The sequence below is a fragment of the Musca domestica genome, unplaced genomic scaffold, assembly GCF_030504385.1.
Source record: "Musca domestica strain aabys unplaced genomic scaffold, Musca_domestica.polishedcontigs.V.1.1 5, whole genome shotgun sequence".
Lineage (NCBI taxonomy): Eukaryota > Metazoa > Arthropoda > Insecta > Diptera > Muscidae > Musca > Musca domestica.
In genome coordinates this window covers 9,729,592-9,742,614 of record NW_026712346.1, presented here as the reverse complement: position 1 = coordinate 9,742,614, position 13,023 = coordinate 9,729,592, and the positions used below count along the sequence as shown (strand labels likewise).

The 13,023-nt window shown below is 32.5% G+C and overlaps 2 protein-coding genes and 1 long non-coding RNA gene across 3 annotated transcripts in view; 1 reads left to right on the top strand and 2 right to left on the bottom strand.

Annotated features, from left to right (window-relative positions):
* Positions 1–8,997, bottom strand: part of LOC101889783 (uncharacterized) — a 55,451-nt gene extending 46,454 nt beyond the window's left edge. Inside the window, exon 1 of the mRNA XM_059128127.1 lies at positions 8,549–8,997. The gene's annotated coding sequence lies outside the window, so the exon portion shown is untranslated. The remainder of the gene's footprint in view (positions 1–8,548) is intronic.
* Positions 8,998–9,145: 148 nt separating this feature from the next.
* On the top strand, positions 9,146–10,657 carry LOC131804877 (putative nuclease HARBI1). Its single transcript, XM_059128126.1, has 4 exons — positions 9,146–9,457; positions 9,523–9,964; positions 10,026–10,170; positions 10,240–10,657. The coding sequence occupies exons 1-4, from the start codon at positions 9,333–9,335 to the stop codon at positions 10,608–10,610; spliced, it is 1,083 nt and encodes a 360-aa protein (XP_058984109.1). The 5' UTR covers positions 9,146–9,332; the 3' UTR covers positions 10,611–10,657.
* Positions 10,644–11,808, bottom strand: LOC131804878 (uncharacterized). The gene is made up of 2 exons (XR_009343376.1): positions 11,564–11,808; positions 10,644–11,501 (listed from the first exon to the last, which is right to left on the bottom strand). It is a non-coding gene; the product is annotated as an uncharacterized LOC131804878 (long non-coding RNA).
* Between the last annotated feature and the right edge of the window lie 1,215 nt (positions 11,809–13,023).

Below are 13,023 nucleotides of genomic sequence, written 5' to 3'. Positions count from 1 at the left end.
ACAACATTACATAAAATAGTCGTATATTTCATGTTGCCTAAAATTGCAAAATGTAGTAAAGTATTCTGCTTATATGCAGTTTGGCCTGTCCATTTGCCTTTCGTTTGTTGCCTTTCCCACGATTTTCTAGCGATTGCTTGAATTGTTAAATGATTTGGACCTACAGCTAACAACTATATATTCAGGGGAATGATATTCAAGCATACCCCATAAAGTATATATATATTCATGATCAGCATCAGCAATTCTAAGTTGATTTAACGATGTCCGCCTGCCCGTCAGTCTGTCTGTCTGTTGAAATTACGATAAAGCCCACATTATTTGACGTAGACCTTTAAAATTTCGCAGAATTGTATTGGTATTTTGATGGATTTCGCCATATTTTTCTACGAATTTGTCTAAAAGTTGGTATTTGTTGGTCATAATGAATTCTAGCTCCGGTGGCGAAACTTTGAGTCAATGTTTGGGTCCTGTACTTACCGATATTCGGTATTTTCATGATTTTGTCACATTTTCCACGGATTTCTCTAAGAGAAAGGTTATAATGGGTTCTAGCTCCGGTGGGGAGATGGTATGTATAGGTCCACGTTTTCCTATAGCGCACATATAACGATACCCACCGATATGTGTGATATTTGTTTAAATTTTTGGACGTATAACTCTGACACTTGTACAACGTACAACACTTGCTGTTATCTGTATACTACCATGGTGTGTGTGTATAGTTTTGTACAAAAAATAAAATAATTTAAAATTATTTCAAATGTATATGGAAGAGATATGCATATTTTCCACGTAACGGGCAAAGAAATGTATAATTGAATAAATGTAAACAACTTGTTACATGCAAATTTGACAGGAAGCGGTCATTGCTTCAGGGATGTATTTCTGTAGTTTTACGAAGCTGTTCTACCTCCTTATTGTACCATGGTTATTATATTTTTCGGATAGATGAAAAAATGATGTTGTCGGACAGTAAAATCGTTTTTCATTATAACAAGTTTCATTTAAATAAGAACTGGCCGATAAGCAAAAGGTCAGACCATCTTCCCTTTATCTTTTAAAGTAAAGTTTATTGAATTCATGTTTTCGTATTTTATATTGATAATATGGCAATACCAGAAAAATGTATTGAAATAAAACAAGTTAAAAAGCAGAAAGATCGGCCGGGCCGAACTTTGGATACCCTCCAACATTTGGAACCAATTTGGAAATTTAAAAAAATAAAATCCGTTAAAAAATCTGTTATAAATAAAAAATACCGAATATAGCCGTTATATTGGGCTCTCTACGTCGTGAACCTACATATGCATTACGAACTTTAAATACGACATCTCAAACAATTTTTCTGAGTATTATACCTAAAATCATCAAAATACCGAATATCGGGAGGTACGGTTATATGGGGGCTATAGGAAGACGCGGATCTGTACAGACAATTTTCTGTCTTAGGCGGTAGTATCTATTTTGAACTTCAAATAAAATATTTGAAACAATTCCGGTGGATAATGTCGCTAAAATCAACAAAATACCGAATATATGGAGGTACCGTTATATGGGCGCAATACGAAGACGCGGATCTGCACAGACAATTTCCTGTCTTAGGCGGTAGTATTCATTTTGAACTTCAAATACAATATTTGAACCAATTCCGGTGGATAATGTCGCAAAATCATCAAAATATCGAGTATAGGGAGTACCGTTACATGGGGGCTATACAGAGATGATGAACTTCGAATACCAAAGTTGAAACACTTCCGGTGAATATTGTCGCCAAAATTCCGAATATCCGGAGGTAACAGATATATATATATATATATATATATATATATATATATCCGGAGGTAACAGATATATATATATATATATATATATCTATATATATATATATATATATATATATATATATATATATATATATATATATATATATTTATATATATATATATATATATATATATATATATATGCGGTCCACGTTTCATATATATATATATATATATATATATATATATATATATATATATATATATATATATATGAAAACGTGGACCGACATGGTCCATTCACGATCTTAACCTGCCTACTGGCAAAATAAACATGTGTGCAAAATTTTAGCCTTCTACCTCAATTCATTCGAAAGATAGCGTGTTTACAACAGACAGACAGTCGGACATCGCCTTTTTCGCTGATTTGAGTTGTTGAGTATTTTGAGGAGTTACAAACGGAATGACAAAGTTAAAATAACCTCCATAATATGGTGGAGGGTATAAAAATGCATAACGCAAATAGTTTATTTTATGTTAAAGAACTAAATTGAAGTTTTATTTCAGGAAATTAATCCGTTTTGTTTATTCATTTTAAACACAAAATGAAGATACCATTGTTAAAAAAATGCTGAGACTACCAAATGATTACTAATTTTATTGCCATATCTCTGAAAAAATGCATTTATTTTAAGGGAAAGGTGTAATAATGAGAACCCGATAATGTGAACTACTTTTCTTAAAGTAAGGGATAACAAAAATAAACTATAAACAAAATACATGTAAACGGCATATTCGTATATGTGTGTACATATAACGTTATCCATTCAAATGGACTGTAATTTTGAATCCGTAAAGTTTAGAGATCAAGCTGCAAGGTGATTGAGTGCATTAAGAGGACAGTCCAACTTGATTTATCTCTTATGGCCACGAACCCATGAGATGGGGGTAAATTTTGTTGCCATCAGTTTATCACATAAAAAAATATTCTTTGGGGCACAGAGAGTAGAATTCCACGTCGATAAAACTTTGTCCACTTGTTCCTTGTGATTATAAGCGAAGTCCAATGCCTAAGATATATTCTAAAAAGTAATTCCTTTACCCGTTTAGTTATAGGTCTCATATAATTCTACCATCTGGTACTCGTCATTTTGCATGTTTCTGCCACAATTTCCGACCGAAACAGCTCATATATCCAGTTTCGTATTACCATTTTCCCCAATAATAGTACAATATTGGTTCACTGACGTAGCCAAATATGCCTTCCGCAACAATTTTTATGGGTCCAAAATAAACCTATATTTTTCAAATTGTTCTGAAACTACAAAAAAAAAAAAAAAAAAAAAAAAAAACTAGTTGACTATGTCAGGGTGCGGTGTCCATAAATCGGCACCTGCAGTTTTTAAGTTGTTTGATGCTTTGAGATCATTTTCCAATAATAAGGTTGCTGTTGGAGTGTTGGTTTGGGTTATGTAGGACGTTTTGGAAATTCGTACTTATCTGTCCTATGTTTTCTGTTTATTTTTTGATCGTTCCCACCGTCACTCTTACCCGCCCCTGCCGATCAAGGGGGCCACCTCCCAATAACGCAAGGAGAGCGTACACGCCATATTAGGGGTTAGTAATGTTAGGGAACTCCGGCTACAGTAAATACATAAGCCGGTTTAAACAAATGCCATGTTAATTAAAAAATTAAAAATAATTGACAATGCAAATGCTACACAGTAACACAATACGATTCTGACAAAGCAATACGATTGTACAGGTTGTTATATATTTCAAATAATGATCTGAGTGGATTACTTAGCTCATAATTGGATTTTACTAGAGGCAGATTAAGAGGCATTTAATTACGAGTAAAACGAGAGGACACGTTAAAATTCTTTTCACTGATTAAAAATGTTGAGTCAATAGAACCACATAAAAGTCTTATTAGAAACATTGCTCTAAATATTAAACGTCTCCGTTCTAAAGAAAGCAGATCAACAACCAAGGCAACCCCTGAGAGCAAATAAGAGAATTTGTGTTTGAACAGATTCAATTTTATTTGAAAAGCATTTATAAAATGAGTTCCATAATACACAATCATATTTTAATGTAGGCCGAACCAGACTGACAATCAAGCGTTTAGCCACCTGCGGATCGTTGAATTCATTAGACCAGCGTTTAATAAACCCTAACAATCATTTCGCTTTATTGACACAAGTCTCGATCAGCAAATTACCAATATTTTCTACAGAAGCATTACAATGGAGTCTAGATATAAATATAGTTATGCTAGGAGCAACTATTAGGAAATGAACATTTAATTGTGTATTTGTCATTAAGACAATATTTTTATTACTTAAGTGTTTTAAAGTCACAAGTTTCCATAAAAATACAATTTCACTTGCAAAATCAAAAGTGGTTTCAAACCGAAAAATTTTTGCGTTTTAAGTTTTCTGAAGAAGCTAAATACGAAATTAAAAACACTTTCGTACCGAATTCGTTCCTGTGACATGCCTGAACTAATGCCTGTACTAAATATGGTATTGGGTGAAGGAATGGAGCTTAAATCCTGAATTCGATTTGGATGTCACTGTTGGCGTCTGCGAATTGGAACTTATTATTATTATTTTTTCGCGACTTAGGGGGCACAGGAATTTATATATAGCATTTTCAGATTAAATGAAACCTTTTGCAATTCAAATGAAACTTTTTGAAGCGGGAATGAAACATTTTGCAGTGGAATTGAAACCTTTTGCAGTGGAAATGAAACCTTTTGCAGCGGGAATGAAACCTTTTGCAACCGAAATGAAACCTTTTGCAACCGAAATGAAACTTTTTGCAAATCAAATGAAACTTTTAGATTTTTAGAAGGAAAAATAACAAAACATTTTTATTTTTAGTAGGTTTAAAATTAAATCAACTAATTATAACTAATATATAGTTAAAGAGGAATCTTTATTGATTATTAATATCTATGTTTTTATAATTTTTTTTCTTAAAGCTTCCATAAAACACAAGTTTAGATGCAGAATGATTGAAAAAAGTTTTTCATCGTATTTTTTTTCAAAGGCCCCAATTAGGTACCTTTTTATAATCTCCTCCATGAAAAGGAGGATATATTAAATTTGTCATTCGGTTTGTAACACCTCTAAATATTCGTCGTAGACCCCATAAAGTATATACAATCATGATCATAGTTGATTTAATGATTTCCACTTATCTGTCTATTGAAATCTCGACTGCTCTATCTCCATAATCAATAAAGCTGCGAAGCGAGAATCCTTTATTAGGTAAGATTAATAGTATACTACAACTATAAAAAATTGTGGTAAAGCTTTATTTCACATTTCAGTCCTGGCCATACCTATAAAGGCCAAAATTTGTTTTTTAGCGTTAAGCATTTGAATTTAATAATATGGAAGCATTTTATATCAAATCAATAAAGAATCATTTGTTATTACAATAATTGAAAATTTAAGAAATAATATAAATAAATGTAGATATTTATAATCAATAAAAAAGCCTCTTTGTCAAAATATTAGTTATAATTAATTGATTTAATTTAAAAACTAATAAAAATAAAAATGTTTTGTTATTTTTCCTTCTATAAATTTAAAAGTTTCATTTGATTTGCAAAAAGTTTAATTTCGGTTGTAAATGGTTTCATTTCGGTTGCAAAAGGTTTCATTTCCGCTGCAAAAGGTTTCATTTCCACTGCAAAAGGTTTCATTTCCACTGCAAAAGGTTTCAATTCCACTGCAAAAGTTTTCATTTCCGCTGCAAAAAGTTTCATTTGAATAGCAAAAGGTTTCATTTAATCTGAAAATGCTATATAAACTTTGTTTAAAAAAAAAAACACAAAACATTGAAAATTTTGTAGTAGTCGATGTAGTCCAAATCTAACACGTTGTAATATGTATATCAGACTGATGGACAATATTGGCCCACTTCTTCGGAACTTCCCCCATAAAGGGTCAACAATTTGAATAAACATAACACAAGGCTGTCTACAAAACTGACCGATACTACTTAACTTCTTTAAGAATACATTAATCGAAGTAAATACATTATTCACGGATTTTTTTGCAAGTTTCGTATTTCAATATTGCAATACTGCTTTTTTACTTGTTTAACTCTTCTATCATAGTTTGCTGCATTTTTCCGCAATTATTGAAAACTTAAATTTGTCGCACAGTACTATGAAAGCGATGTGGTTCAGTTTGGTTTAGGGACCTGCACCGTATTTTTTCATTCGAGCTATTATATTATTATGGTCGATTTTGGAACTTGTGGCGTTCAAACAGTGTTTTTATTTTTGATCAAGTCCTTAAAAATCTTCTGCATTGTAAACAGCCGCTATCGTTTTTGTAAAAATAAGTATGGTTATAATCAAAGATGTGGGTAAATGACAAGGTGGAAAAAGAAAGTACGCCTTTCTAATTTTTCCTACTACACATACATGGCAATTGGGACGATGTACTTGGTACAGGTGCTTCCCAACCAAATTCACATATATTGCAACAAGAATTTTACACAAATCCGAAAAATCAACATACATACATACAATTGCTGTAAATTTTATTCATTTTATTTAAATACTTAATCTTAACTGCGTCTTATAAGTAAGAACATTGGACCATTTGGATAAGGTCAGAAACATATTTTTCTATAAAAATTTTGTTATTGTTAAATTGTTGCTTGTTATAATTCATGAATATACCACATAACAATTTACCTTGACTCAAAAATCGACAAAACTGACTTAAACCTGCAAAATACAGTAATTACGCGAAATATTTTGTGTCCAGAAATTCTAATGTTCTGTCGAATTGAGTGAAATATTCTTTGCAATGCTTTAACCAATTTCGCTCTTTTGTTCGATTTTACGAGCAGTAAAACCACTTTTTCAGAAAGATATTTATGTATGAAAAGTGTAAAATGTTAAACAAATTTTTGTAGTTAGATTCATGCGTCAGTAATTAAAAAAAACAACTCCCTCCCCCTTAAAATATCCCCCTCCTTACCAGCGAGGTAGAGAGACATTTTTGAAACTCATAAATAATAAATGAAAAGTAGTGATGATGAATTATAGCTAATATATGTAACCGTTACACTAAATATAAAAAACATGGTTTGCATGCACAATCTTGACTTTACATATGTGTAAACTTGACTGTTCAAAATTTCGAACACTGGTTTCTGGAAAAAACGAAAAATTTGAGATTTTTTCTGAGTTAATTTTTGACATCAGTGGGGTCAAATTATGCTAAAAAAGTAAATTTTTTCAAAAACAAAAAAATTAAATCTCGGAACGAAATAGATAATTAATTTACCGAAATATGTGTTACACCAACACGAGAGCACATATTGCCAATTTCCATATATCTAATCGCAAGGTAGTTTTATGTATTGGTTTAATGAAATCAGATCTTGAAGCTTTTTGAAGCTGAAATTAATAGTACCTCCTGTACCATTACAAAATCTGAGCTTTTACTTACATTCCTGGAAATTTGCATCTAAACACATCAATATACATGGTTCAAGTTCAAAAATATGGACATTTATTTTGGTTTTTGAACAACCAAAGGAGCAGCCCCTATATACATTTTTTTGGTGTTCGCATTTCAAAAAATATGTGAGTAACTGCTTATTGTCTGTATTTTACAAGTTTTGGGGACCAGAATTTACACACTCCATATAACATCGGTTTGGATGTTGGACTTAGGATGTACCGTTACATAAGGTCTAACCCATAATGTCTAGAGGAAACACGGGCATAAAATTAAAAAAAAAAATTGCTTGAAAATTAAAAAGTCTTTTGAATGGTTTGCATTGGAAATATCTCAATTCTGTATCTCAAATTTTAAGAATATCCACCAAGTCACGATATATCAAACAAGTCATGATGGCATATCGCTCTTCCAACAATAACTTTGAATTTCATGTATGTTAAAGTCAACCAATTTTTAGTCAAAAGTTTATCTACACAAAGTTCGTTCAGCATAACGTCGTTTTGTTTGCTTTCTGTTTACAAAAGAATATTAAATTTTGAACAGTGCCAAGAAATAACAGTTCTTTTAATTGTTTTGAAATGGGACACATGCTAACAACGCATGAGCATACTAAAATCTTAAATATTACATATCTCGTCTTCAAAAACTTGGCTGAGAAACTGTATGCTAGGTAATCATCTGATGGTGTCTCTAACAATGGCCGCTGAAAATTTGGTCTTACTACTCCGATTTCGAAAATCTTGCCTATATAAGCAAAGCCTGGTCATGAATGAGAACAATGTCCACAAAGAAATACAACATTTGGTGAAATATTATTTTTTATGAGCGAGTTATTAAAATGTATATACTTGCTTGCACATGCATGCATGTACTTGAGTTTAGCTCGCAATTTGTGACGTGCAAAATCGTAAAATGTGCTGTATTTATACTTGACCTATATTTGGAAAGTATTATTTGTTAAAAAATAGATTACCACGCCCTGTTTAAAAAATCAATGCGAGCACTTCATGGCATGTACACCAAACTCTTCAACAGGTACGTGCCCAAATTCAAGCCCTGTGAATTTAGATTATTCGACAAAAATGCCTGATACTGTTTATTTTTGGGTCAGACACACACATACTATACACATAAATATATAACTTACTCTTACGCATTGCTGAATACATGCATAAATTCTTGTTATACATACATACAAATTTATGTGTTTAATGTATATGTGTATGTGTGTTAATACATGTCTTCTCTTTGTCACAAGTTTGGCTAATACATTTTTCTTACCTTATTTGGGTTCTCGGATTGTTTAATAACTACAATAGATTGATACGAATTATTGGAACACAAACATTTGCACTATTCTCAGTGTTGTTCATTCTTCACACAATCATTTTTGGAGAAAATATTTTTTCCCATTACTATTTCGCTTTTGATTATCTTTACGAACATTAAGATTTAGTTAGGTTCTCAAACCAGCGGAGTGTGTTGTATTGATTTTTTGTTTACCGTGCAAATAGAACGAAGGAATGCACATCCTTTTTATGGAGATAATTTTAAACTTTTTTTGCGAAGAACTTCTAAAAGAATGGCATTCTTGACGAAAAATGTATTTGTTTCACTTCGTTTGTTAACGTTGTTTGAAATTTACTTATTTATTGTTTTCATTTGTCGAGCATGAGCTACGAGTTGTTTGTGTGTAAGTGACGTCCTATTCCCGAATATTTTTGTTATCCTCAAACAGATGTCAAGTGCTGTCAAAATAAAAAGCTTACAACTTAAAGCTTCACCCTAGTTCGGCCAAAAACCTTTTGCAACAGTAATTTGATGTAAACAAATGTAAGTGGGTGTGTTCCAATACTTAGAGAAATTGTTTGAGATGTCGTATTTTAATAGCCTGTTCACAGAACTTTTGTGTAAGGCAGACAAACAATTGCTACCCAGACAATCAAGTTTTTATTTTAGTTCATTTACTTTTTTCGTCTGGGAAAAAAGCTCTTTTTACTTATTGCCCTTCTGTCAAAAATTTGTTTATGTTTCCAAAAAGAAAATTTGTTTATATTTTTTCAAAATGATTGCCTCCGTTGGTTTTGGACTTTCCATTTTAAATAAAAGTATGAATAGGGGTGACGGAAATATCAATCTTTTTCGTCAATTGCGCGATGCCACAAACGTATTGGAACTTCCAGAAGAAAGGTAAGTGTTTGGATGGATCCAGGACAGCGGATGAAATGGACCATAACTTTTGTTGTTTGTTTCAGATTTATTGCCAATTTTCGAGTAAGTAAGGATGTGTTTTTGATGCTGTTGGGTGAAATGGAGCCACAAATGAAACGGAATACCAGGAGCAGCAGTGTTCCACCAATCGTAAAAGTTTCAACATTTTTAAAATTTTTGGCAAGTGGTGGCTACCAATTTTGTGTTGGAAATGAGAGTGTCTCATATATGTCAAAGGCCAAAGTTTCGGAGGTGATAAGCGAATGCTTGAACATTGTGGAGCAGCACATATGTGCTAAATGGATTCGTTTACAAAAAACATTAGGTGAGGAAGACGAATGTAAACAAAGCTTTTTCAACAGCGCTGGTGTACCAGGAGTTGTAGGATGCATAGACGGCTCCCATGTTCGAATAAAGTCCCCTGGGCAACAACAACAGCATTTATATTATAACCGTAAAGGTTACTACAGCATAAATGTAATGGTGGTAAGTTTTTTTCAAAGCTATGTAATGAAAATATGCTATTAATTTGTATTATTCATTACAGATATGCGATCATAATATGGTAATAAATTACGTAGATGCTAGACATCCAGGTGCAAATCACGATGCATTTGTGTGGGACCAGAGCGATGCACATGATCATTTTAAAAATAATTTTATTCGAGGCAAGAGGAATACATGGCTGTTAGGTATTTATAGTTGCCTTTTTTAATACACACATATACCAAAATATATTGTTTCCTAAAATTCACTTGAAGGGGACTCTGGATACAAACTTCAGCCCTATATGATGACGCCATACCGGAATCCTTCAAATGCCACCGAAAGGAACTACAACAAGAAACATTCAAAAACTCGAAATGTTGTAGAACGGTGTTTTGGTGTTCTAAAGAATAGGTTTAGGTGCATCATAGGATCGAGAGGGTTGCATTACAGTCCCGCCAAAGCAACACAAATTATAAACACGTGTTGTGCTTTGCACAACATATGTATATTTTATAAGAACCATTTGTTACCAAGTGATGCTATGTTCCAAAATGAAAATGAAGATTTTGGTAGTTTTTCCTCTGGCGATGAAACGGCAGCTATTACAATTAGAGACGAAATAGCTTTAAATCTGTTAAATTAAATAGTTAAAAATAATTAAATAAATAAACATAAATAATAAAAATGTAATTAAGCTCTTTTTTATTAAAATTAAATTAATAGGGAAACAATAAAATTGATTATTTGATTAAAAAATGTCTTAACACAATTATTTTCATTCAGTTTTTAAAAAAAGTTAACATTTCTTGCAAGACATGTTGAATGCCTTGGAGAGAATTGGCCAGCGAGTTGAGTGTTTTTGTTTGCACCTTCATCTCTTCTACCAAAGCATTATTCTGCTCCAATTGTAATTTTAAAAGTTTTATTTCTGCCCCTTGTTCCTTTTCTGCGATCTTTCGTTTCTGTTGGTTTTTGCAAAGGTTTGCTTTCGGCATAACTTTGATAGGGGTTGATGTCGCTTGTGCTGTATTTGAATATTGGTCTGAAGTTGTGGGAGTAACAACAGCAACGATAGTTGAAGGTCTGGGTGGCGTAAGTTCCAAAACAAGAGGCTCTTTCCTATTTGTACCGAAGGTTATTCCATCAGGTGATGCGGCTTTTGATAGCTGGCATATCCTATCGATATCCCTTTCGAGATCTGTCAACGAATTTTGATAGGAAGGTCTTCCGCCTGTGCCTTTCATTTGCTTTATATTTTCAGTTATTTTGGCCTTCGTTCTACATTTCATATCTGCCCATATCTAAAACCTAAGCGTTTTAAATACTGTTGTAAAACAAATGGCTGTTAGTGTACCCTTTTCCAATCAGAACCACTTCGCATTGGAGGTCCAACCGAATTTATTTTTTGTGCCACAACATCCCATTTGGATTCAATTTCGACTTCCCAAATATCGGGCTTGAAGTTGCTAGCTCTGGGAATTCGTCAATAGATTCCACCAAGATGCGAAACTGACCAGGAGTTGTTTTTTTAATTCTAAAAGATTGAAATTTCCTTATAAATTAATGTTTATAATGTAATAACTTGGAAATACTTACATTTTTTTAGTATAAATATCCATTTTACATCCAATATCTTCAATTTTTAAAACTTTTGTGAATAGACGATTGGTATTTTTTGATTGCCTACTTTGACATTTCGTTTTGTTTGTGTTGGAGTTTGGTGAACCAAAAATTGCCTATTGAAAAAAGCTCTTTTTGTTTACTTACATACAAAAACCAAAAATTCTAATCGTCTGCCATTTGCCGAGCAATTGGAAGAAAAATAAGTTTGCTGAACAGGCTATAAGTTCGTAGTTAATGCTACAGCCTGTACCGTTATTTCAAGTTTCGAATTTGAATATGGTAATGGCTTATAAGAAACAATGTCTATGTAGACATCAACGTCGTATAGACCCCCAAAATAACGGATATATTCGATAGTTTTAAGATTTTAACAGAATTTTTAATGGATTTTATTTTTTGAAAATTTCCTAATTCGTTCCATATGGTGGAGGGTATTCAAAGTTCGGCCCGGCCGAACATACTGCTTTTTAACTTGTTACTTGTTTAATTTGGTAATGCACAACAAAGTATATACAAAGTAAATATATTCTTGATTAGCATAAAGTTATATGTTGATTTAGCGATGTCCGTCCGTCTGTGGAAATCACTCTAGCTTCTGAAATCAAGTAGATTGATAAAATTTTACTCAATGTATATTATGTCTGCAGGACTTTTGGTATTGAAAATGATCATGTAGGTTAACGTTTTGGTATAACCCTCATATAACGGTACCTCCATATTTTCGGTATTTTGATGATGATTTTTGAAGTTAGAGATGGATACTACAGTCTAAGACCGAAAATTGTCTGTGCAGGTCCACGTCTTAGTATAGCCCCCATATAACGGTGTCTCCCGTTAATCGGTATTTTGATGGTTTTAGCGACGCTATTCACTGGAATTTTTTAAAATTAGGTGTTTAAAGTTCGTAATGATAACTATAGTCTGTGACAAAAAATTGTGTGGGTAGGTCCACATGTTCCTATAGCCCCCTTATAACGGTACCTCCCGATATTCGGTATTTTGATGATTTTAGCGACATTATTCACCGGAATTGTTTCAAGTTTGCTATTTGAAGTTCGTAATGGATACTACAGACCATGGTACAATGAAGAGAAGGTAGGTCAACTCTGAAAAAATTGCAAGTATAGAGGTCTACGTGTTTGGCTTGTAATGTCAGAATTACTATCAAAACAATAAAAAAGCAAACAACTTGTTGCATTGATTTTGAATAAATAATTTAAAACCGCGAAAACTGAATGAATGGTCAAAATTTCTTTTCAATATCATGTTCTACATATCTCTTATGGTTTCTTTCGCAACAAAAACTGTAGATTTTGTCGATGCATTCGTTGCAATAAGCATTTTGAAAACACCCGAATTTGAATATTTTCTGAACAATTTTTTTGTTATTGAAAAGAAAACACATACATAAGCAAATAAAGATGACATATTAA